At 42.1% G+C, this 26,528-nt stretch overlaps 1 protein-coding gene across 12 annotated transcripts in view; it reads left to right on the top strand.

Annotated features, from left to right (window-relative positions):
• LOC115022547 (receptor-type tyrosine-protein phosphatase mu) overlaps positions 1-26,528 on the top strand; it is a 146,020-nt gene that overhangs the window by 86,486 nt on the left and 33,006 nt on the right. For 6 of the 12 annotated variants that reach the window (XM_029453569.1, XM_029453567.1, XM_029453566.1 and 3 more), the window contains exons 12-19: positions 5,789-6,062; positions 8,094-8,130; positions 8,926-9,000; positions 10,569-10,704; positions 12,103-12,132; positions 20,455-20,732; positions 25,558-25,638; positions 26,215-26,241. In XM_029453569.1, coding sequence (XP_029309429.1) covers positions 5,789-6,062; positions 8,094-8,130; positions 8,926-9,000; positions 10,569-10,704; positions 12,103-12,132; positions 20,455-20,732; positions 25,558-25,638; positions 26,215-26,241 — 938 coding nt within the window. The remainder of the gene's footprint in view (positions 1-5,788; positions 6,063-8,093; positions 8,131-8,925; positions 9,001-10,568; positions 10,705-12,102; positions 12,133-20,454; positions 20,733-25,557; positions 25,639-26,214; positions 26,242-26,528) is intronic. The other 6 variants (XM_029453574.1, XM_029453575.1, XM_029453570.1 and 3 more) reach the window with 3 other exon arrangements.

The raw sequence follows: 26,528 nt of genomic DNA, 5'->3' as shown, positions 1-26,528 counted from the left end.
AGCTTCCATTCAGAGGCGTCGAGTTAGTCTGTCGGGATCTGCTGTGTGGCCCATAATGATAACATTTTAGGAATATAAAGAGATGTTTTCCAAATTGTTCCATGACCTAGAGTACTGGAAAGAACGTCCAAAACTTAAAACACAGCTAACCCAGTCAGTCTATTGAAGAGTTAGCATTGTGTCAAACCAAGGACTTACATTTCACACCATAGTTAGATTTAATTTTGAGCTGCCTCTCATGTAGCCATCACTTTTCTAGAGTGGTGGGTAGCTCATTTTGAAATTGAACACTTTATGAAATCAGTTTTAAAGCCCATACGAAGTAGGGATTTGACTAGGGAGAACACTGATCTGCAGCAGAGCAAAGCAGCATGAGGCTTGATTTGATAACGCAATCTTGCACGCTGATTGGGTTTGGGAGGTAATAGAGCTCCAGACATTTGAGTTTCAAACAGCAGATGTTTTGCTGGAATACAGGAAGAGGAATACACTGGCAGATCACACGATAGCGCCGGTTCATAAATAAAGAAATCAGACGTCAAATGTCCGTTTCACTTATGCATCCTGCAGTCATTTGCTGAAGTCAAATCGTATTTTCAGATGGATCTGAGCAGACGCCACTGCTGAGGGAGGCAGTCAATTCTTCATTTCTTTTTTATAATTGCTAATCGGTATAACATTTCCAACTTGGATTTGGCTTCTAATCTCTGGGGACGACATGCGTAGCCGGGAACAATTTTTACCAGAGGGGACACTGTTCCTTTAAGAGGATTAGTGAACTGTCTATCAGTCATGTCGTGTTAAACTAATGTTTGCAATGGCCCCTCGTCAGGGCTAGAATACGCCTCCTCACTCCGTAGCATTAAAATAAATGTTTACATGCTTCTGCAGAAATAAAATGATTTGAGATGCTTTCCTTATCGTTCCCACCACTAAATCAGACCCTTCTCTTTCTTTTCCTGACATAACCTTTTGCCTTGAGCGAGCTCAAACAAATATACATAAAAAGCAAAATACAGCAGCTTCTGGCGTTAGAAGTAGCATATTGAAGAAACTGCATTCCTGCGTAGCGTCTCCCCTGTAGCATCAGATTATCTGTGCTCAACCATGGCCTGAAATCAGTTAAGTAATTTTCTACAGTCTTAAAATAAGCACTAACTTTCTTTGATCACGGCATGGCAAATGCTAATAGCTGTGCCTAAACGTGACACAACAACTTACCATTTAATGGCAAATGTAATCTATGGCACCTTCTAATTTGTTAGCTTTATAGCTTCATGGACACCAGGGAAATATAAAGAGTGAGAAGACAGACTTCACGGAGGAAGGATGCTGGGTCAGGAGAAGTGTGTTACTTACTACCGCTCTTAAATCAGACATGTAGGCATATAGAGCCAACCGATTAGCAATAGCCAGAGAGACAGTGATTGAAATGCTCCCCATACCCCTTCCCTCATCGGCTCAAACAGCCTGGAGTTCTCCCCTATCAGCCCACATGAAAAATAAATCTGAGTTTCAGGTCACAATCCAGTCGATTCCGAGTCAATCCGCCATAATTGGTTGGCGTCACATGGCAGCAGAGCTGAAATCTATCGGGCAGTAAGGCTGGAGGAGGCCTAATTGGTGTCAGCTCAGGTTGCAGCGCTACTGCAGGAATACAGGTCTGCCCTGCCGGCCCCGCTGGCACACCACTTTTAACAGCTTATACTGCTCGTACAGCTTCTGTCTTCATTCCTCTTTCCTCCCTTTGTCTTTCCATCTTCTGCTCAGAGAGAGAGAGAGAGAGAGAGAGAGAGAGAGAGAGAGAGAGAGAGAGAGAGAGAGAGAGAGAGAGAGAGAGAGAGAGGTTGAGGATCTTTTAGCGGTTTTAGAATTAAGTACAATTATGCATCTTTCCCAGAGGCATGTGTTGTGAGCTGTGGGTTTTCTCTCCCGAGGTTTAGCTTTTAATCTGTGAGCCGTAGGTTTGTGAAGGTTTAGTTTGCTGTTACCTGGACTAGTGGACTAGTAGGGATTGGTTTAAGAGCTGGTTTCACTGGGCATATTTACTACATTAACTCAAATGCTCTTGTACTTTGAGTACATCCATGTTATGCTACTCAAGACTTCCACTTCACTACATTTCAATGTGAAATCTTGTTACTTTTAAGATTAAGATTTTATATGCAAATAAATTGTGCCTTTTGTCACTAATGCTTTTACTCGAGTAACATATTGAATGCAAGACTTTTACTTGCAATGGAGTATTTGTACCCTTTGATTCTGCTAATGGTCTACATGCTTCTTCCATCACTGGGGTAATGCGATTCTCCATTTGGTATCAGATCAAATGAAAATCGTCTATAAAGGATTTTTGTTTTTGCTGTTCATCTGTTGTTTGTTGTTTTTTTGTTGCTCATTCATGTCACACTAAATCAAGAAAATGACTAAATGACTCTGGTCTGTCAAAATGACTCATAATGTAGATTGTGAACTCAGCATGAGGTGACAATGTGTCAGCTGCTCAAAGGCACATTAACATGACGGCAGTAATCACAGAAAAAAAAAGAAAGGATTTTTAAATTGACAACTTTAAACTCACGAGTCACTTTTACATTTCAGAAGCAGTCGAGGTGAACGTAGTACATTTTTTAAACGCAGGGTAAGTGTGCTTTCACACAGCAAGTTACCGCTTCCAGTAAAGCAAACGTTGGTGTTATTGTCGCCATCACTTACAAGTTGAACGAAACATTGTTATTAAACTGCAAATTCATTGCGAGCTAGTTTTTAGTTTCCTGCCGCAGTGAATATTCTGTGAAAGAGAAGCAGTGGCTGAGGGATCCACATCCCTTGGAGCCTCATAGCCTATGGCACTTAGTATTTAGCCTGAGGAAAGGCAGTACCATTCACACTGTGTCTATCATTAAGTCATGGCACAGCCACATCATCATATCCTAAGAAGCCAACCGGGGGAGCCAGCTTTTTATTTTTATTTCACTATTCTGCAGATTGATTTGGAACATTAAATACCAATATGGGCAAGCAACTGAGTAAGTGTGCATTGCTCAAAGCAAAGCAAAAAACAAAAAAGGGTTCTGTGTGTTTTGGCCATTATTTCAGGCGTCACTGAGTTCTAACATCTTTTGTTAGGATAGATCCTAAAAAATAGTTAGGTGATGATTGACAGCAGATATAATTCTCTATACTCCATGGCCCTCACCATACTCTATGGTCCCCCTCATAGTTCACATCAGATCTACAGTGTTTTGGCTGAGGCCTCCACGCAAGCCTCATCGCTCATTTCTGTGCCGCTCTGCAGCTACTTAAGGGGCTCCCATATACTGTCAGCACCTGCCCTTTGACCTCTGCTCTCAATAGGAGACAGTAATTAAAGGCTGGTTGCTCCTGCAGACTCTCAGCAGGATTAAATATTTCATCACATCCCTAACCCAGCACTAAATATGAGAGCTCTGAGGAATTAGGACACACCCTGCAAGAGCAAAGGGGGAATTTCTAATGACACTGCAAGCACCTTATGATAAACTATAGGGTTAAAGAGCACATGCTGTACACACAAGGGGACACTTAATCATCCAGCACCAACCGCGGGGAACAATTGATCATCTGCAGTACTGTGACTGTACAGCTTAAGAGAACAGCCACTACAGTGCAGATTTGTTTCTACGTGTTTGTTCTAATAATGTAGGCTAAGGGAATATGTTCAGGGTCATCAAGGCTGTACATCCTGCCTGGCCTTACCCTTTGTCACTTTTTATTTGTGGCGTGTCATAATAAAAGGAATATTATGAATTCCTCACAATGATTGCAAAATAGATTACAAATGATAAACTAGTGCATGATTTATTGTTTGTCTTTTATGTATTCATATTCAATTCTAATCTGTGATCGGCACAACTGGAAGCTGTTTCTTTGTACAAAGGGAAATTGGTGCTCCTGTAAACATTATTGATATGTTGTAAAGGCGAGAGACGGGCCACAGGATGACATTCGCACCTGACATCACTGAGCCGTCTGTACCCCGATGGGGAAAGAACACATGTTAATGCTAGGTGTAACTGCATGCAGAATGCATTGTGATCGGAATTTGATTCGATCGGCCGGACCACATCTGGAGGAGGTCTGGCTTCCTTTGTGTTCGGATCTCAGCCAGGTATTAATGCAATCGGTAATAAAAGAGCTGCCTGGTAAGTTGAAAGGTCACCTGATTCCATCTCTTCCTGCTGCCTTAAGCGAAGCTACAGGTAGTGGCAGTAACTAAGTGTTCGCTCGCAAAAGGGATTTAAAAATGCCAATGTTCCCTTTGACCTCTGACATGTCCGTCAGCTCCACCTGACTAACTTGCATGTTAGAATCAAGATAACAAGGAAGCTTATTTTGAAGGCCCATTTTTCCATTGCGCCGAAAATGCAAAGTAACAGGTTGTTGGTCGAATGAGTTTTGGGTCCAATGGGATATTTTTTCGGACTATTGAGGCTTCAGAATAATGGGCCCTCGGAGCAAAGCTGTGTAAAAACATCCAGATAATATATTCCGATACAGATCGCATGTTTAAACGGGGTTAAATGCATTTGTTTTCTCATTTGCAGACATTTGCAAAGCTGCCACCAGCCGTCAATCAGTGGAGTAATGTTGCGTCGTCCGCATGTGCGTCCTCGTTGCATGATGCAAACAAAAATTGTTTCATTGCGACACTAGCGGTCAAAAACTCCACTATAAATAGCTATAAATAAAAAATTCAGTTCAACAATGTGCAAATTATTTATTCATTAATTTTCCATTTGTAAACACATGTGCTAAAAAAATAACCAGAGCATGTCACACTATGTCACACTATGTCACATGGCATTCATTCATTCATAAAAAGAAATTCATGCATTTATTCAGTGAGCTGTGTAACTTTGCTCCCTCTTCTGTTTTAATAACTTGTTGTTTTTCATGACTCTTTTTGGAAATGGAACACTAGTCCCCAATCATGGCTGGTTATTCTCCGCGGCAGCTGTAAACAGACTCTTTGTCACTCAGCGACTCAATAGATTTACCAGGTGGATGCGAGATGCATACTAACATGAAAGTCTATAAGACAGTCAGTCTCCCCCTCAAGCAAGCTAAGTGGCCGGCTCAGAGACAATGTCATCTCTGTCAGAGGCACAGAGGGCTGCAGTTTTGATCTAGCTAAACACAAGGCTTGCATGGAGAGGAAATGGAAGGAGCCGTTAACCTTTTCAGTTGTCGAATAATACAAATGCAAATAACGTCAGGCCCTGTGCAGTGTCGCCGCTCATCTATCTTGCATTGTATTTTTGATTCTATCCTTGGGATATTATTGGTGAAAGTTTAAAGCACGTACTGCTTGCCCCCATGCAAAGCACTGTTTACGCTAATCAATTCTAGCTTTAAGCTAGCAGCTTGTTTTCTAATTTATACACCGAAAGAAATCACAGAAAAGGTCTCAAAATATCAAACTTTTATAGATGTTAAAAGTTCATTAATAAGTTAGATGTTGTGTGGAGCTAAATGTGCACAGACATTCTTTGTCACGTATTTATAATGTCAGCATTTTTACCTGATGATGCACTGTATTGTAACTTTTAATGAACAAATCTGTCCAAAAATCTCTTTTATCTCACGTCTAAATAAAGAATCATTTCCAGAGAGTTGATGTACTCTGAGATTTGGAGCTTTGCAGCATACAGCATTTCTGTGCCATTGATAAAGAGGCCATATTACACTTTGTGATGCGTGCATTGCCAACAGTGTTAGTCTTTTAATTCTGTGTTTGTCTTTGCAGTGCGTACCAGGTGGTGGTGGAGGAGGAACGTCCACGCAGAGCACGAGGCACAGCGGAAATCCTGCGCTGTTACCCAGTTCCCATTCACTTCCAGAACGCCACGCTCCTAAACTCCCAGTACTACTTCACTGCTCAGTTCCCCGCAGGCGGTATCCACTCGCCGCAACCCTTCACTGTGGGGGACAACAAGACCTACAACGGCTACTGGAACGCCCCTCTGCTGCCTCAGAAAAGCTACAGCATCTACTATCAGGCTGTCAGCACAGCCAATGGGGTGGGTGTTTCTGCAAAAATGATTGTATTACACTTAAGTGCACTACTTCCGTTTGATGTTACTATATACTTCTACTCCTCAATATTTTATAGAAGGAAATATTGCTTTTCAGATTTAATATTTTACATACAAAACGTACGATTAGTTTAAATCGTAAAGAGGTTTAAACTATCACAATCTAAATCAACATTTAGAATCTGCATACGATTTTATTTAACAATAATCCAGTTTTATAATGCATCATTTTATTATACTTTTTAATAGAGGACTAACTAACATTCTGCCTTTTAAAACCATATGCATCTCCACTTTAAAGTGTAGGCCTACAGGAAACAATGCTAAACATTATGGTGGGATTAATGAGACGCTGACTGACAGATTGATTGACTGTGCTACTGAAAGGGACTGAAGTGCCTGACTCCACACAGTTACTGCTCACATAGGCAGACACATGCACGCAGCAGCACAATTGCAGTTGGCCTCTGATAGATGTGTCAGTACTCTAGTGGGCTGCACCAACAGCACTGTCTACACTCTTAATAGGCTTCTGCAGGGTCAAGCATTGAATACAGAGCTCCATGCTCCGACATGCGCTCTCCCTCCATTACCTTGGCCCTGTTCTCCTGCCTTTTCCTATTGAGCTTTATGCCAAATGCCAGGCAAGCCTCTGATCAACGGCATTTAGGAGTCGCAGAGGCAGTTAAGTGTGGAAGGCAGGAAACAACAACGGGGTTACTGATCGTACAGGTCGCAGCCTCTGTCATCAAGTGGCCCTCGGCGGGGCCCTCCTCCTACAGAGGGGCGGCAGACAGCTCGATGGCGACTTCAAGAGCTCCAGCGATTATGGTCCTGAATTAGAATCACCATATACAGCCTCCTTGAGAAACACCGGCACGTCTTTAAGGAGGCAATAGACATAACGTGTGCGGCAGGGCTGAATCCAATTAGCGAGCTTGCTCTTGAGAGCGAAGCATTGGCGGTTTGAAACTTTCCAAGTCGAACTGGTGAGTGGTATGAATTGGCCGATAGTGCTCTTCCTAGCACAAAGAAAGTCCCTTGTTGACACGGCATGAAGCTCTGTTTCTGACATTAAGTTTATATTCCAGTGGCCAAATGCACTCTTTCATTAAGACATCACTGTCAGCCGATAGTACGGCAAGCTTTCATTAATGTCTAATGATGTCGGAGTGATTTTATTTAAACTAAAACTAAATTAGCACTTAGAGAAGGTGAGTGCAGTACAGGGATTTTCTTGTTAGCCTTCTATTCAAACAAAAATCTAATCTAACTTCTTATGTTGCCTTAAACTGAAGAAGCATCTGACAGCTTAAAAGCAGCAGTAATGTGAAAACGCACGCGCCCACATCTTTTCATTGTGCCTCTCATGGCCTCTAAATGCCGTCTCTCCCATGTGTGCTCAATGCTCATTGGACAGCTTGGCCGGGTCAAACTCAGGGACACATCGCTCATGTCTTTTGTGTTGTTTTTACTCTCTACATTCTCTCCCCGTTCCTGTCTGTGTCCTTTTTCCTGTTCAACAGACCATTGTTGACAACAAACTTCTCTGCCGGCAGCGAGAGCAGTGTTTGTTGTTGTTGTTGTTGTTGTTTTCTTTATGTTGTTGAATGCTGTTGTCAGAGCTCAAACTCCATTACATATTCAGAAAGGCTCCCTGACGTGTCATTCTGGTGTGCTGCATGCTGGGTTGGTGTCGCTTGTCACAGGGCTCTGGTTTCTCCACAGTGGCTGACCACCTTGAGCCGCAGGCTGCCGACAGATCGCTGTTGGCTGACAAATCAGCAGCTCAGCACCACTAATCTGTGCTGTAGGCCCTCTCGCCTAACTGCGTTTTGTGTCACAGTCATTGAGCTCAACAGATGATAGGGGACAGCGTGGAACTGACCGAGCTGTTTTGTTGTAACTATGGGTTCTTAGATAGGTGTTGTTACCGCTGCAAGTGTGTGCGTCATATTAAACTTTGATTCTCTTCTGTTTCTTCTTCCCCTTTTCAACTTCTCTTTGTTTGCACAGGAGACCAAAATCGACTGTGTTCGAGTTGCCACCAAAGGTAAGGACAGATTGATGTTTGCTGTATTTCTTTACATCACTTGCATAATGATTTCTGCAAACTAACTAACTTAGCATGGAATTGATATAAACTGACATCTTGACACTCTCACTCTTCATGAAGTTTGCTTTCCTTTTGAAAGTGTCTTAAAAAGACAATGTGTGATATAGTCATCACATCAACACATTGACCAGGAACATGTGTTTTCTCCATGACCGGGAGGCAAGCCTGTCTGTAGGTACTTAGCTATGCTGCCTGTACGTCCTGCTCCACACATTAAAGGCGATGAAGTCTAAGCACCATTGATTCGGGAGCAGAATTGATAAGGCCAGAGGGAGCCCCGGTCACGCTACGTTCTGGGCCACGGGAGATCCTGTCACATGCCCTGGCAATCTTGTATATTCTGCAGCTCCACTATGGATTCTGTGCGGAGTTCCAGATATCTCAATCTTCACGCCTCAGTACGCCAAATTAAAACGGCACGTATTAGAAGTAGAAGGATCATATAAGTAATTTCTCACCTGAAGGGATACATTTGAATCGTTTGGCCCTGCGGAGATATGAACTTGTGTGTGTGAAATGATTGCCGTTGCTAACTTGGCAAAACAAAATGAGTAAGAAAGTGAAATTCTCTCTAATGTTGAAACGTCTTTCTCTGCCTCAATGTTGCATGGTGATGGGAACTGTTGGTGTGGCTGTTTTCAGCTTCAGTGTGGCCTCTCTCTCTCTCTCTCTCTCTCTCCCTCTCTGTCTCTCTATACTGCATGCAATCCTGGATCCACTGACTCTACTCAGCCGCCATACTTGTGACTCAGCTCACAACCCCGTACATCCGCATCGCCCCAGCGGCCGGGGACAACCAACTAACAGGTCAGACCCCCGTAGCTCTCTGCACATTCTCTGACCGTCTCAGTTATATTGTCCATTGGTTTTTACAGACATCACTAATGATTCCCTCAACAGGAAAACAAACAAGTGGCACATTGCACGCGTGTGGTTTTTGTTTATCGTCCCGCTATTTGCATATAATGAGTGTGATTAAATCAAAGACTCGCAGGCATCGTCTTCTACCTTCATCTTCCTCAGCATTACTGGACATGAAAGACCTGTCGGAGGTGCGGTCGTCATTTGATGTGTCAGTGTTGGGAGATTCTTTGACAGGAGTTAATCCCCTTTCATGAATATTTCTCATTATCTTCGGGGGAAATTAAGTGTTTGTAGGTGTTGAGTTTGCTGCAGTCGCGACAACTGTAAACACACTAAAGGACGCTGAAGTGCTCGTCGTAAAGATCTGGAGAGTTGTTTTTTTTAAGCGTCTAATAGAATTCTGCTCAGTTTCTTCTAAAAAGTCTCATTCTCCCCGGCTAGAACGGAAGAATATTGACTTGTGGCAGCGTACGTACAGCACTCGCAGCTCAAACGGGGATTTGTCACTGACAGCGTTTCTGTCAGATTAGCCTGTAACAGTATATTTGGATAAAATCTGCTCCATCCATCCAGACATAATTGTTAATATGTCACCAACTGTCTTAAAATCCTCCTACGCACCGCCTTTAAAAAGTTACATCTAAATAAAGGCCTGGGCTGTTGATAACAACACACCAGAGCAAGAACAATATGTCACAACCAGCCCAGGATAGATACTTACCCTTATGATAGCGAGAGAAAGCGGCAACGCTGAGGAGAGTAAGCCCGCTCTAACAGATTGGTCTGACATAACAATTTATCATTCTAAATTTACCTCTGGTGACAAGGAATAATGGTGTTGTTCAGGTGGACAGTTGTCATTCCTGGAACGTTGCTTTCCTCAGACTGCTTCTTATCACTTCCCAGGGAGCAGATGCTGTTAAAACAAGACACTCTCCCTCCCTCCTCCCTCCCTCCCTCTCTCTTTGTGTCTCTCGGTGTTGGCTATCTCCTCCCGAGCTCATATTTAATGTTTTGGTTATTTCAGGCTTTTTTTATCTTCTCGGGTATTATCTTTTCCGCCCTGCATCCTACTTTTTTTTTTTTTAACAGCCCAGCAACCATTTTCCCCAAACATGATTAACCAAGGGTAAAGATGGTGCGCACTTATCTCCCCCCGTGCAGCTTGATCCACGGAGCGCTGATGTCCACTAAGAGCGGAGCTAAAGGTGGAGTCTTCAGGACTTCAGGGAGTCACTTACTTTCAGAATAAACATTACTCTGAACCAATAAATGCGTATTGATATTTTGTGGTGCGCAGAACGCCACAGAATATCGGTGTATTGATTAATCAACCTCACTCCTCCGCACGGTCAGATCGATGAGAGGAAATGCTGGAAGTATGGATGTGCACTCTCCTGTTGGGCTCGTGGAGAACAATCGCAAATAGCCGTTAGATTTGTTTCACAGTCCGCCGGATTAGTTGCACTTTCTTTTGTGTGATCTTTTGTGCACTGTGACGTCCTTTTCAGGAGCAGCGACTCACAAGCCCGACGCCGTGGAGCCGGAGAAACAAACCGACCACACGGTGAAGATCGCCGGGGTCATCGCCGGCATCCTCCTCTTCGTCATCATCTTCCTGGGGGTGGTGCTGCTCATGAAGAAAAGGTAAGCCCTTTCTTCTTACTCGTTCAAATACGATTTCAGATGACGTGGAAGAGGTCGATCTAACTGAATACTCAAACAAATAAGTAGTAGTCATCATTTTGTATGTTTCTCCCCTCAATCGGAAGCATTGTCGGCGTCGTGGTAAATAATTAATTTGATTATGTTGATACGCCCCATTAAGGCTGTTTACAGCCATGAGATACAGTGTGCCATGAAAGATTAATCCGTTTCCACGGCACCCTCAAACAAATGCGCAGCGCTTCATTGACATTGGAATGGGAATAGGAAATAATGTTTTTGAGGCCTGTGGTATGGAGAGGCGGGGGGGGGGGGGGGGGGGAGATAAGGAAGAAAACATGATGAAAGGCTCAAAAGGGAAAGAGGATGGCCACATAGCTGAAGGCTAAGTTTACATTAGCTCTGGACCTTATTCTGGAGAGAGGTCCTCTGTACATATCCCAGCTATCAGGGGAGCTAAAGCTCAGCAAACATCAACCCCCCCCACACCCCCACCACCCCTTTTGTCCACAGCGAGGCTTGAAATAACACAATGTCAGGTTCTGCAGAGATTTCATTGCTTTCGTTTTAGTATCTCGATTGTGAAGCGAGGACAAAAGAATACATATTCCAGTGAACCTTCACTTTCACAAGCTTTACTCTTTATTTCCTTTAACGTTAAATAGCTTGCGTTGACTTAAATAGCAAAGGGGGCAGTGCAGTAAACGAAGCAGATAGTCGTGTACTAATACAATCACTATGTTCCATGTTTATTTTTGACTTAATATTATAATATTCTTCATTTTCTGTGCAGCACAGCGATCACTGGGTGGGTGTGAAAAGCAGCTCTCCTTAATGGAATTGTTTTCAATTAGCCTTAATCAAACCAGAGATGGAGATGACTTCATTGGTTGAATTTTGTGTAATTTACTGTTACCAACAGGGAATCTGAGTTGTGTTTAGTCATTCAAAGCACTCATTAAGTTTCCACCTTGGGGGTCAGATATGGTAATTGTTATAGGTGTATAAAATGACGTGTTTTAGTGACAACGTGGTTGCTTCTGATTTGCCATCAAATGCCATTAGATGAGCTCAATATCAATATAATTAGAGAGTTTTGACTGTATTGTACTGAGCCCCCCCCCCCCCCACACACACACACACACACACACACACACACCCCACTTGCAAAGCATGACATGACTCCAAGCGATCACCTTTGCCCTCATGATCACTAGTTTACCTCCACGTATGCCACCATATCTGATTTTGTTCATTTCTACTCTTTTTTCAAAACATTAATATATTTTTACTTTTTTCTTTCCTTTTCATTCCATCCCCTCCTCCCCCCCCCCCCCCCGTCCTCCACTGCTTAAATCCTACCACCACCCCACTCGGCAGAAGAACCTATCACTCCTACACTTACTACCTGTAAGTAACCACTTTGTGTAATGTTAGTGCCATGCTTCTCACCCTCACGCTGTTTCACGCATGCATGCAAAGAGCCATGTCATCGTCCTCCTGCTCAGAGCTAGTACAGAGGCCCGACTGTAATGTCTGCCGAAGGAACGGAGGACGCCACTCCAAAGCATCTCCACGCGATGAGCACATCATACTGTACGACTTCTGACAAATAAAGCAGACGCAGACTCAGCTGCACCCCCCCCCCCAAACCCCCCTCCCCCTCCCCCCCGTGACATAAACCTGCCACTGCACATGTTATTAAAAAACATCATTCCTTGCTGAACTTTTTAAGGAGCTTGTTTATCAAATGATGAACTAAACTGCCTTAATGATTGTACGGCTGCCAAACTCATCTTGTAAAAGAAAAAGAAATCAATGCAGGAGCTCCTGCATTTTTAGTGCGAGTGTGAATTTTTCATTCGCCTCCGATGATTTCATCTCTGTTGACTTGTCAAAGTTAGAGTTTTTTTGAAGTGCCTATCACAGTGAATCTATGCTTTAGTTGTGCCCAGAATCTCAATGAGCTTGTCCAAATATTGTGTGTGTATACACTCTGCAAATGCCAGTAAATAACTCTACGTTGGAGTGGCCGTGTGTATCGGTATTACCCCGAAGATATGAGCATGAGCTAACATATTAATCCTACCAATTTGGATCCATATGCATGTGATCATTTCTAGTCTTTCTCAACCCCTACTCCATCTTATTCATTAAACCATCTCATGCTTTTTCTTACCTTTTTTTTCTTGAGCATGTGTTTTTGGGGTTATTTGCACGTCCATCCCATCATTTCTACGGCGATGGTGGAGTTGTGTCTTTAGCTAACGAGACGTTTGCATCACTACCGAACGAGCTCATGTGATCACAGAATAACCCTCCTTCTATTCCGACGTCATAAAACAATAGCCCCGGCGCTGCTGTACTCGCTCTTAATAGAACAGATGTTTCTAAATCGCACCTCTGAATGGTAAAGAAGCTTATTCTGCAGCTCTGCCTTCGCCGCCGTAGCTCATCGGCTCCCTCTGTACGCTCTTTGTGAAGCATGCCGACTAATCTGTCTTGAGATGGCTGTGATCAGAGAGAGAGAATAGAGGCTGCCTCACATCAAAGAACATCTCAGAATACACCTGGAGATAATACTACTCTGAATACTCTGCGTGTCACTCATATTAGATCACAGCTGTCTTGAATGGAAAGCCCCCAATGACTTTGGAAGAAGTGGTGTCATCAAAGCCGAGCGCACACATTGGCCGAGCTAAAGCAGGAAGAGATGAGGTTGTCAGTGAAACGATCAAAATGTCAGTTTGGTGGTTTTGTTATTTTAAGCGTTACATACTCGCATTTGCATAAAGAGGAGATGATACCGTCTACAAGTCGATAACACAAGAAGATAGGGACTCAATGGCAGGTTTTCAGACGTGTGTTTCAGTGAGGATTATGAAAATGAAGGACACAATGCCTTAAAGAAGGGTCTGTTTGCTTTGATTGACAGCTTTTAGGGTTAGCCAAATTAGATATTTTGGCTCCAAACGAACTAAGCCAAAAATGAATGTATGTGTAACATGAGCTGCACCACGTCGACGGCTCTCTACAGTCTCGTGTCAACATGAATTGACAGTTACATACGCTACAGGAGTAATGATTCCTATTGGTGAATGTGGCATGACTGCAGCAAATACTCATGGATAATAAAACACAGGTTAGAGAAAGTGGGAATAAATAAATGAATAAATAAGCAGAGCAGACTTAAAGTGATATTTACCTCTGAAAATGGAAATATATTTACATGCAAGATGACTATTTAAACAATTGATTAACAAATGGCTAGAAGGTGTTATACATGCACTTGACAGTAATTTCAATGACGATTTGTTAAACTTGTATTCCCCTTCTTGTGGAGGTGTGGATCCACTGCAAGCGAAGGATTTCAGGAGAAACGTGAAGAGTATTTCACATGTTATGTTAAACACTCGGCGTGCAGTAAAACCTAAATAACTCTCAATTCTGTCCCATCCTCCCGCCTTCTCTGTACATCAGTCTCTTGTAGCATTCATCGGAAGGCGCAGACGCATGTTAGCTAATTGGACAGACGATTTGCACCTCGAGGTGTAAAGACAGGAGCTGGAAGTGTTGCGTCTCACCACAGTTACTCAGTTTACTTTTACCCCTACTGTTACTACTGTCAGGGTGTCTAATGTCAGCTCATAAACCAATACAACCGCATAAACCCAAAGTTTATATTCACAAATTAATGATGCAACTTTCTTCTTAAGACGCTCTCCTCTGGAGCGTTCGCTGAAGTGTTCATCGGCAGTTCTGATGACGGCCTTGTTGACAGCGATGAGATTACAACACCTCTATGATTGATGAACCCCATTAATGCTCTCATGCATTCATCAAAATCTTTAAAAGGCATGAGAACATCCTGCAGTCGCCAAAATATGCACTTTGGGTGCATTGCCAGAGGTAGCTGTGGGGGCTAGCTCGCAACACAACATCAGTCAGAGCGCTCATTAGGGATGCAGTTACATGTGTGATCAAATATATGACCGTTCTTTAATCAGGTGGCCGTATACCGGCCGTCGTGGCTGCTGATGCTGCTGATGCTGGGGACGAGAGGCAGATCAATGGCACAGGGCAAGGGTTGCGATTGGGTCTTTATTCCCGTGAGAGTTAGATTAATCCATCAAGCAGCAGGCATGTTAAATACGAGCACACCTCATTGTATCACTTTGTGACTGATTTGTCAGGCTTGTCTCGTGCGCCCTAAACCTCAGGTATGTGATCTGACTGTGTAGAAGTCTCCTTTTAACCAATAGATGTGATTCAGCTTGGTGAATAAGATCAAACCTGGAAAAGTTTCAGATTCAACTAGAAAGGGACAACAATTTGAAAACTTTTGGTGCGTGCGTGCGTGCGCGTGTGCGTGCGTGCGCTGTTTGGTGCTGAGCAGGTAGTGTACTGTGAGTTTTTACAGCTCTTTCAGTGAAAACGGCTGCCTGCTGCGGCTGAACATGACGCTGTGAGAATGGTGAGCGTGAACCAAAACAGGGAAGTTGCCGGGCGGATAACTAAACAATGAGCTGAAAACTCGCTATTACGCTCTATAAAAATGAAGGGCGCTGTATTAGACGTACATTTAACTAACATGTGTGTTCGGTTTGGCCCCAAGCAACCAAAACAAAACATATATATATATATATATATATATATATATATATATATATATATATATATATATATATATATATTTATATATATATATTAGATTATATATATATAGATTATATCATATATATATATATATATAGATATATTTATATATCTATATATATTATATCTCTCTCTCTCTATATCTACTTATACTCTATCTATATATATCTCTCTATATCTATCGCTCTCTATATCTATCTCTCTCTCTCTCTCTCTCTCTTCTCTCTCTCTCTCTTTTCCTATCTCCTCTCTCTATCTCTCTCTCTATCTCTCATCTCTCTTTCTCTCTATCCTCTCTCTCCTTCTCCTCTCTCTCTCTCGCTCTCTCTCTCTCTCTCCCTCTCTCCTCTCTCTCTCCTCTCTCTCTCTCCTATATTTATATATATATTATTTCTATCTATATAATCTTTTCTATATCTATATCTCATATATTTAATCTATATATATATATATTTTTTTTTATATATATTATATATATTAATAACGGTATAATTGGAACAGGCCGTGGTTTTAATTTCCCATGATGGCCTGAATGCTGTTTGGCAGGTTGTCCTGCTCTGATGTGGATAACACAGATGAGGGAGTTTGATTATTTTTGGAGTGAAATTATAAAACTTTGAAGACATGTTTGCACAATATCTACTCGTGCATCTAGTCTATAAATATTGGTGTTATGTTTGATGTTTCTGCCTGCTGTTTTTATCATAAAAAACGATTTAATTCAAGAGAGACTAGTTCCATTTCCATCTGGCAGGTGGTCATTTATAACATATATCCCTGATGGTATGATGAGTGCACACATTTTATTAAGTGGAGCTGATGGTAAACAAACCTGCGCGCCGCTCTCTGCGCCGTAATTCACTAAACTCTTGCAGTGATGTATCAAGAATAGGAAAAAAAACAACTGCTTAAATTGCTTCCTTTTTACTGAAAACACACATATAAATATAAATCATCATTCATGGGAGGCCCACTAAACGCACCATGTATAACACAATGTGCTCAGGGCAAACACCTTCATTATATCTTACAAGCCGAAACATGCAGCAAGAATCACATTAATTGGTACAAGCCTTGCAGATTTCTTTGCACCTACGAGCTCTGAATGTTGATGAGGAAGGGGAAAGAGGAAGAGCGGCTCGAGCAGGGCGAAGGGATGTCATGCTCGGAATGATGGAGTTTCAGTGCAGAAATTTTAAAATGATTTGTCATTTACAAAAGCATCTGTCTGTCACCCTTTTTTGGCAGCGTACACAGTTGCTCTCATCCGCTACTTTCTTAACGACATATAACATCGGACACTTCAACACTGGAATAACGCAGACGGTGCCGTTGCAATCATGGAAATTGCAACTTGGTACGAGCGTAAACATGTGTTCTTGTGACAATGAGATGGAGTTTCAAGCTTTAGGAATAAACTAAAGTATTAGCTGATGATAAATGATACATATTACACCAAGTATGTGATTTTAAACTACAGTATGTTGTATTACTTGACAGACACAATGTAGGAACAAGGAGACAAGGAGATGTAAGTTCTTCTAACGCTGTCATAATCCAAATAAAAAATGTTTGCAATTGTGGAAGTCGAGGCTAACAACATTTTCTAAAATAATTCAAACGCCCTACATACCTCCTGATATATTTCATACAGTTAGAAACATGTAATAAACATTTAACGTTACATTGTTCTCCTTCAGTGCTGTTTGTTTTAGTACGATTCATTCCTGTCCTTGTTCGTTTGAAAAAAACACACTTTTTTTTTTACAGTCAACGAAGCAATCAAGTAAACAGATGAACTGTTGTGCGTCACTGAATAGAGTCTGCATTCAGGAATACTTTCCATCAGTGCTTCTCCTGCTAAAGTAAATGAATAGATAGATGGAAATATGATAGATGGACAGACAATCTCATGGAAGAATGTGTGCCCCTGCTGCGCGAATCAAAGACGCTTCTGTTGCCCCTCCCAGCTGCGTGTCACTCTTCTAACATCCACACACACACACACACACATACAAACACACACTGCGGATGTGTGTGGATCGTCTAATGAAGCCTTCTTTGTCCCAATGTCACAAGGTTTAGGCTGCTCAGGCGCAGAAATGAGGCCCACCATGCTGAGCCTAAGGTTTTTTGAAGCTTTTAGAAGTTGCAGCAGTATCACCTCCCGCAGAACAGAGACGCTGGCAAACACGCACAGACATACAATTCCTCTTTGTTGTAGCTGAACTCATGGAGTTAGGAGCTCGGCTCACTTAGATCCTACATCTGCCACACCTGTCATATATGGCCTGCAAACAATCCCTCTAATGAGAGTTGCCTAATATAGTCACCTGGAGTGTTTGCTCAGTCTTTACGTCTACAAACACCTCCGCCATCTGTCTGTCTCTTCCCCTTCGCATGCACATTCACTGCTGCTCAAAGAAATTTGTGATTTTTATTGTCGGGCATGCCTGCAAGCAATCAGTCCTGTACATTTTTTTGTGTTGGGATCTTTCCATGTGCAGCTTTAAACCAACTATCAGGGGATATGATAAATGGTCACATTCATCAAGATGCAAAAAAACACTCCACTGTATATACTTCCTCGTACTATCTCTGTCAGCACATCAGACCCTGTAATATAGTCATCTATCATTAAATTTTCCCCTCTTACAAATGAGGAGAGAATAGCATGCCAATTAATCTTCATCTAACACCCACGGTGCCTCGCAAACATCCCAGTATTGCCGGTGCTTTCCTCATTTTGGCACTGATGTCTGTGCAGCCTCGTTTATCTCCAACTCTCATTCTTCAGCTGCTACGCGGGCCAGGAAAGCGGGAATCCAAGTCTTTACAGACGCAGAAATAAGAACAGTGATACAGTATTAAACCCCGGATTATAGTGGTTCTTAATAGTCTTCTCCATGAGTGCACACATTGCCGAATCAGTCTTAACATTGCCTGGGGTACATGCAGACCCCCCTCTCCCCTCCTCTCTCTCCTCCATATGACAATATGAAGCTATAACGTAAAAAAAAAAAAAAAAAAGAGAGACAAGATTGCCATTTTGTTTTCCGACTCTAATTGCAGATTAAAGACAAAAAGTGAGTCCAGCAGATGAAAATGTCACTACTTTGTCACTTTGCGTTTGCTGAAGAACGGATCCGCTATTAGCCTCACGTCGCGGCCTTCAGAGCAAATGACTGTTTGAAGACAGCGGGGGCCTGTTGCCATATGGCACCAGACAGCGACAAAATTGAATAAACAGAGGAGATTTGCGAAAACAAAGCAGCAGGAGTGCATCATTAGACCGCAGTTGTCCGTGAGAGAGACTGCAATTCAAATAGGCAGAGGGGGTCACACAGAGAGTCACAAAGTGCGAGGATCAGTGTGAGGGCTGCCATAGTTAATTCTTACACCGCTCGCTCCCCTCCAGCCACAGAGCAGCAGATCACACGAGGCTGTAGCTTCCAGTGTGTTCCCGCTCAAGCTGCTTGCCATCTTTCTTTTTATTGTTGTGGAAATATAGTAGGGTTAATTCCTCCGAGTGATAATGTGATGCATTATTTATCACCATGGGGACATTTACTTATGCTAGTGGCTGTTTCTGGGGAGGTCAGAGGTCAGCTTCAGAACACCACCCCTTCAGGGATTCAGAGATCTCATTGGGACACTTCAGCAGGGTCAGAGGTGGGTGGAGGAGAGGGAAACTGTTTTACATTCAAAACTCTCATTTCTCATTTGTGGCGTATGTATTCAGTGTGAATGCAGAAGTTGGGAAAACTAATGTTGCAGCTCAAGTTTTCCCTCAGTGATTTTCTAAATCTGATGTATCTTTATTGTCATTATACTTTGGTACAATTACATTACAGTGCCAGGCTCCTCCTGGTGTGGTTGAATAACAAACAAATAAATAAGCCAACGATAAACTAACTCAATGCTGTCATGGAAACTTACTGTTGAGCTCAAAGTCAAATGTGTGTCAGAACATAAACGTATATCACGTGTGTGTCAGTCTTACATCTCAACAGAGAAACAATAACAATACAAGTGACTGTTTGAGGGACAATCTACTAAGTTAGTAAAGTTATGTATTAGTATTTACCTGCCTACAATTAACAATAAATACCTTCAGCTGATGTTCATTCAACTTTATGGTCATGTTGGCTTCGGTGCTGTTAAATTGTTTTGCATTATTAATTTAGTCCACTCCATTTGTATCGATAAGAGTACATGTAATATTAGATAGTAGACAACACACACACACACACACACACACACACACACACGAGATCAATGAGAGATTCTGTGTACATGAATATTTTCATACACTGATTTAAACAGCACCCCGGCCTGATGTCCATATGAAGGCTGCTCCAGGGCCTGAGGCCACAACAACAGCAGCTCATGACCCTTGGATGTGTTTTGACCATAGACAAACAGCACGGGTCACGAGACCTGCAAGTCTCTCCCGATGAATAAGGAGTTAATGGTTCAGGACTATAGGCCTGGTTGTGCACAGCTTTTCTGAATCTTGAATCTGATCCAATATTTCAGAGTCAGTAAATTGAAGCCGGGACAGGTGAGCCGTGTGGCAGCTGCTTTTACATTAGAAGAATCCGTCTGGAATATGTGTGAGCATACAGTACATGTGGATCTGCACAATGTGTGTGTGTGTGTGTGTGTGTTTCTCTGTGCGTTCCCTCCCTACACAATGCTTTAGCGGTGTTTGATCAGGAACAGATTGCTTGTAGGCTCCTGCACATCAACTCAAAGTAGGTCAATAAAAGCAGGTTGACTGTTTCAGTTCACACAACCCTTATTCCTCCGCCCCCAAATACTACAGTTGGTTTTAAATCATCAGGGTTCCTGGTGTATTTGGGTTAGGGTGTCACACCTTTCCACAGTGTCGAGGATTTATATTGCGCTGCTTTAAAAAAAAAAGCCTAATAATAAAAACCTGATGTGACTACAATGATGTGCACATTACCTCAGCCATCTCTTTGCATCTATGAGTCATCGCTACCTGCATCATATCACATCGACTCATTGTTGCTTTTGTTTGATTGTTGTTGTTTTTTATTTCTTCTAAAGGAAATTGGCCAAGAAGCGTAAGGAGACACTGAACAACACCCGCCAGGAGATGACAGTGATGGTCAACTCCATGGACAAGAGCTACACGGAGCAGGGTACCAACTGTGACGAGGCGCTGTCCTTCATGGACACGCACAACCACACGCTGAACACCCGCAGCGAGTGTGCGCTCACACTCAACGGGCGCAGCGAGTGCGCGCTCACTCTCAACGGCCGCAGCGAGTGCGCGCTCACTCTCAACGGCCGCAGCGAGTGTGCCCTCACTCTCAACGGCCGAGGTAAGACGGCCCTGCATCGGCCTACCTGCCTTTCTTTACAGTCACACACGCCGAGCATGGCGGAGGCAATTTATTTGGTTTGGTCAGGTGAGAAAGGAATCAGACTTGGCTGCACAGGAAATATTCAAACTGAGAATGTGAGTCTTGTTCCTCTTTCAAAGTGGATTTAAGAACATATGAAGGAGAAATAACCTCAATCTAGGTTTTAAATCCTCATTTGCTGTGTTAAATGCATGTCAGTGCTTGTAAGTTTAGTCTGGAATCATATTTGTTTTGGGTCCCCTGCAAAGAAAATCTGCAAAACAATGTTTTTTATTACCATGGCGGGTGTTTTTTGTCCTTTACCACATCAAGTTTCATAAATTAGTGTTGAAATTGTCTGTGTTTTGTGTTTCCCTCTTGTTCTAACAGAGACTTCATTCAGCCAGTGCAAATTATTTGACAGTGATTTTGTAGCTTTTGAAAAACTACCCGTTGGAAGCCGACGGGGGAATCAACTTCTTCAGTTTAACAGAATTTACTTTCATTTGGCGTAAAAAGACTTTGATATGATTTTGAGAAAGATTTTGATCTTGTTTTAGTTGTTTCTTCAATGGGAGATTCTTCCCTCTTCACAAGCCCCTCAGGGTTTGTTGTACCCTTCTTTTAGATTCTCTCATTTACTTCTGTTAAATTAACTAAAGGTAACTTAAAGTTGGCAATATGTGTAGTCATTACTTTTAAAAGCATCATGGCCACATGGGCCGACAAGTCGCTACAGACATAACAAACTGGAGCAATGACATAATAAGAAAGAACAAATGTTAAACACCTTCATCCATGTCGAACAACATCGAAGCAAATATGAAGACCATCCGTCTCCTTAGAGCAGTGGTTCTCAACCTTTTTTGGGCCAGCGCCCCCCTATCCATTATCCAGGTCCCTTACCCCCCCCCCCATCAAATAAAATGTAGGCTTCCTGTTTGTCTCCCCTGAATTGTAATGTTGATTATTATTCTGTTTGTATTATTCTAATTATTATTCTTAGTATTTATCATTTATATTACATATTGATTATATTAATTTAGTATTTCAATTCTTATAATATTTTTCTTATTATTAGGCTGCTATATTATGTTATTATAAAAACTCAAATTCTCTGAGATTGAAGTTACATAATAAAATTTAAAAATAATAATAAAGATATTATTAAACAAATGTTTTGTTGTTTTTACCTTCAGTTGCCATGATACACCATGTACCCAGGGAGCAAACAAAGACATTATATTCAGGAGTGTTAAACAAATGCAACGGTAAGAAGTTTGAGTTTCAAACTTTAATCTGTGTCATAGACTGCAGCCAATCAGAGACGAGTCAGATATTCAAACTGTAACCGGTGTTAAACACAGCAGCCTCAGAAATGTGAAACAATTTGCACTCTTAAGTGATCCAACGATAAACGAGCACAAAGCACAAAGTCTGAGGCGCTGCCCCCCCCCCCCCCCCCAACGGAACCCCGTGTTTTATTTTATAGAAATATATAGTGCCAAATGTGCTCTTTTATTAAATAAACCAAACGCTTATGTTGTTTATCTTATTTATGTGCACGTTTCCGTGTTTGTTGCTTTGCGCATTCATCACATTCTCTCTGCTTCGCGAACACCTTCAGTCAGAGACAGAGCGGAGGAAAGGAGAGGAGAGAACTACAAAGTGCAGAAAAGTCAAAAATCCAACACATTAATTATAAATGGAGCGACGTCGACCCCAACGTTCAGAAACTCAGGCGAAAATATTCGCACACAGCCTGAAACAGCAGCAGTAATGCAGATGTTAGCTCTGCTGGTGTTAGCTCTGCGTGTTATAGCTCTGCAGGTGTTAGCTCTGCTGGTGTTAGCTCTGCGTGTTATAGCTCTGCAGGTGTTAGCTCTGCTAGTGTTAGCTCGGCGTGTTATAGCTCTGCTATAACGTTAGCTCTGCAGGTGTTAGCTCTGCTATAACGTTAGCTCTGCTGGTGTTAGCTCTGCAGGTGTTAGCTCTGCTATAACGTTAGCTCTGCTGGTGTTAGCTCTGCAGGTGTTAGCTCTGCTAGTGTTAGCTCTGCGTGTTATAGCTCTGCAGGTGTTAGCTCTGCTGATGTTAGCTCTGCTATAACGTTATCTCTGCTGGTGTTAGCTCTGCAGGTGTTAGCTCTGCTATAACATTAGCTCTGCTAGTGTTAGCTCTGCGTGTTATAGCTCTGCAGGTGTTAGCTCTGCTGATGTTAGCTCTGCTATAATGTTAGCTCTGCTACTACGAGCAGCCAGAGTGCAGCTCGTCTGCTGCTGGTCCAAGTCCCGACCAGAGCGGTAGTCTTTTAACATTAATTCAGATTAGTTTTATTCATGGTGTATCTTTGGAATAACATTAATGCTTTCGAGCAGTGGCGGCGCTTGTTTTTTTTTTTCAAGCAGCACTTTATCACTCAGCAAAATAAAAGTCTAAAAACACACAATGTTAACTTTATCCAAACGCACTCGTCCTTTCAGCTCGTGCAGTTTGCCATGTTTCGTGCTGTAATGACGCTTGAGAGCCTTTTTCATGACCGCAACTAGACACACTGGCCTTTTACTTCCACAAAGAAATAAACGTTCGTCCATTTCTCCTGAAACATTCCGCATCCACCTTTCTCTTTGTTACACTCGCCATGCTGCGTTCACTGATGTCAATGACAGTTTAATATTTAAGTTTTTTGACATGACATGACCACGTGACGACACGTTCCTGCTCGCGTTGTGTTCAAGGACCCTGGCCTTGGCCAGGAAAAACAGTCAGTCGCCGGTTTTATTCTATATCTATTATTCTATATATAAAACATATCTTACACACGTCACACATAAATGCTCTCCTACGCTGTTGGTTGGCATTTAACACTTTGTCTGTAAACAGGTACTGAAGTCTACATTGATCAGACATAGAAAACAAATCAGGACATTCTGCATGATCCGAGCAAAAAGCCTGTTTCTAAGATTGTGATATAATAAAATAGAAGAACAAAAAGTGAATTTTTGCAGGTGACACTTTCTCTTCTCCTTCCTGAGTGGAAGCATCCGGTTTCCACCACCAGAGGCAAGATACCACACCTCAACAGAGCACAGACAGACCTCTGTGCTCTGCTCAGGTTATAGGTGACATAGTGCTCTGGATGGGAAATAAATGATGTAATCATTTATGGTTTACACCAAACTTCTTGTGATCATTTCTGTTCATAATTGTAGTAATTATTGTAGTAAGTATTGTTTTAATTTGACTAAAACTACAAGATTTCTATATATTGGATGCCTGCTTTGCCAAGTATGTTTGCAAGCTCTGATGCCCAAGAATCATTATTTGAAAGATCCCAGTAGAAAATGTGTTAAATAATACAAATAATTTTACTGTTAGAATGTTGCTGATGCCAGCACTACACTAGCACTATGCTGCTATAGCTGTGTCAATAGTAAGACTTATTAATAACCTCTAGGGAGTCTTCAAAAATCAATAATCAAGTCTGCTTGAAATCCCAAACCTGACCTCAGAATTTACCAGTAAACACGAACCCTCTGAGAAGTGTGTTGCAAGGCCCTAAACTCGGCACCCGTCTGCTTCCAATTCAAGGAGGAAACACATACTAGATGTGCTCCAGTGCGATAACCTATACATTTTCCCCGTCCCAGGTTAAACTTAATACTTTGTTGATGGACAGCTCAGCTAAATCTGCACCCAGGGCTTGACCTGGTATAATCCCAGTCAAAACCATCAGATTAAAACTCCACAGCAGCTTCTGTCTCCACACCCCTGCAGGGGCTGAGCCCCAAAGATGCTCTGACCTTGATTAACTGTCTGTTAGAGAGGATGTTCAAAGCTGGCCCTCTGTCTGCCAGCGCAAATGATTTAAATGCATTACTTTTTCACTCTGCCTATCAGTGTAATGCCTGCAATGCTGCACCTAAGCCCTCTCGCGCTCTCATGACCTTACATGGCTGTCAATCGTGTCATTTGGGCTTAAAACATCATGGATGTCGCATGAAGAGAAGATGACACATTTACTCTTTTGCCCATATGAATCTTTCTCTATTCTGGTACATAAAATAGCAGTAATGGAAAATAACTTTACTCAAGTTATTTTGTTGTTGTTATTCATTTGCATATTCATAAGATTGTACATACAATTCGATGCTGAACATTTGTTATACAGTTATAACAAATATATATATTTATTTTTAATAAACTATTTCATGCTTACTTTGCACTTTCTACTCTCTCTTCTCTCCGAGTTGACATTAGTATTTATCTTTTCATAAAAATCTAAAACAGTACACCCTTAATGTTGTGACAATTTATTTCCTTTGGTATCAAAAATCAATATTTTTCAAGGTATTGTATCAAAGTAAAAACATTCCAGCATGATGACGACACTAACGCTCACAGTGTAGGTCTCTGAGACTTCTGCTGCCACCACCATACAGTGCAGGTCAATGGAATTGTCTTTATGTACCATAGAGTAAGTGAGAAAACGTGTTATAATTTGGTGCAGACCTACAAAATGCCTCATCCTGCAATGAAAAAATAACTTCTGAATCCACCCGGGCTTCAGATCCACTCCTAAATATAAGAGCTTCTTCCTTGTTCCATGCTGCACCCGTCCACCAAGTTTCATGAACATCCGGCCAAACAAACATAACCTCCTTGGGCGGAGGTAATGCTAATGTAATGGTGTGTTTTTACATTGCTATTCTTTCCTTCAGTAAATGTTGTGAATGCTACCTCCACCACCAAGCAATGCTGGACTATTGATTGCCTCGCGTTGTGTTCTTGTCTCCATCTCTAGCTGGATCTTCACCCTCTTCCTTCACGCTACCAAAAGCCAACACTCTGAGCACTTCAATCCCCACCAACTCCTACTACCCAGGTAAACACACAGTACGCTGATCCTGTCCGTCAACAGAGAAGTGTTTACTACAGAAGCGGTGAAGTCGAGTGGAAGCAGAAGGTGTGAAATTCAGTCATCATGAAACCTGCGAAAGTGTCAGGATAAATTAATAAGAGACATTTCCACACGAGTACTAATTAGTTTTATATTCTGGGTAAGGCTCCCTTTTTATGTAAATGACATAGTAATAAAGTAATGTGCGGTATGAATGAATTTAATTGCTTTAAAATTTAGAAAACGATTTCGCAAATGAGAAGGTGGCTAAATTGACTTTCGATGGGTTTCCACCCTGTTACGTCTCCGGTTGTAGCAGAAAGTGTTTTTAGATCACTTTGCACGGATGGAATTTAGCTGTTTCAATCATGACTTGAATTTCAAATAAATCTGCATAATTGTATGTCTTGTGTAATCAAACGGCAGCTCATTGATCCGATGGAGTAAAGAGCAGCTAATGTTTGTGTTATTGTTGCTTTTTGTGGATTTATCTTGGCTTTTATTTACTGCAACTCTCTTTCCTCCTCCAACTTCTGCACTTGTTTTGGGGGGTATGAGCAGATCCCTTTGTGCCAACTGCTATCTTAGGTGAGACACATTTTCTTTTCTCATTGCTGTTGATTATTTATTCTTATTTCTACCTTGAAGAAAGTGACAGTGCATTGCATTTATAAGATGGCTGTTTTTGAAGACTTTGAATACAGATTTTGTTTTTTTCCCACTTTTGGTTTGGTTGGCTCTTTTACTTAAGATGGCTTCCTCACCTTCATACCTGCCTGCTGCTTTCCCCCCCCCCTCCCCATCCTCCTCCTCTCCCCTCACCCCCTTCCTCCTCCATCCTCCCCTCCTCCTCTCCTCTCCCCGTCCAACGAGGG

The sequence above is a fragment of the Cottoperca gobio genome, chromosome 17 (genome assembly GCF_900634415.1).
Source record: "Cottoperca gobio chromosome 17, fCotGob3.1, whole genome shotgun sequence".
Lineage (NCBI taxonomy): Eukaryota > Metazoa > Chordata > Actinopteri > Perciformes > Bovichtidae > Cottoperca > Cottoperca gobio.
The sequence above is the reverse complement of the archived record's forward strand: the minus strand, read 5'-3'. Positions and strand labels throughout refer to the sequence as shown.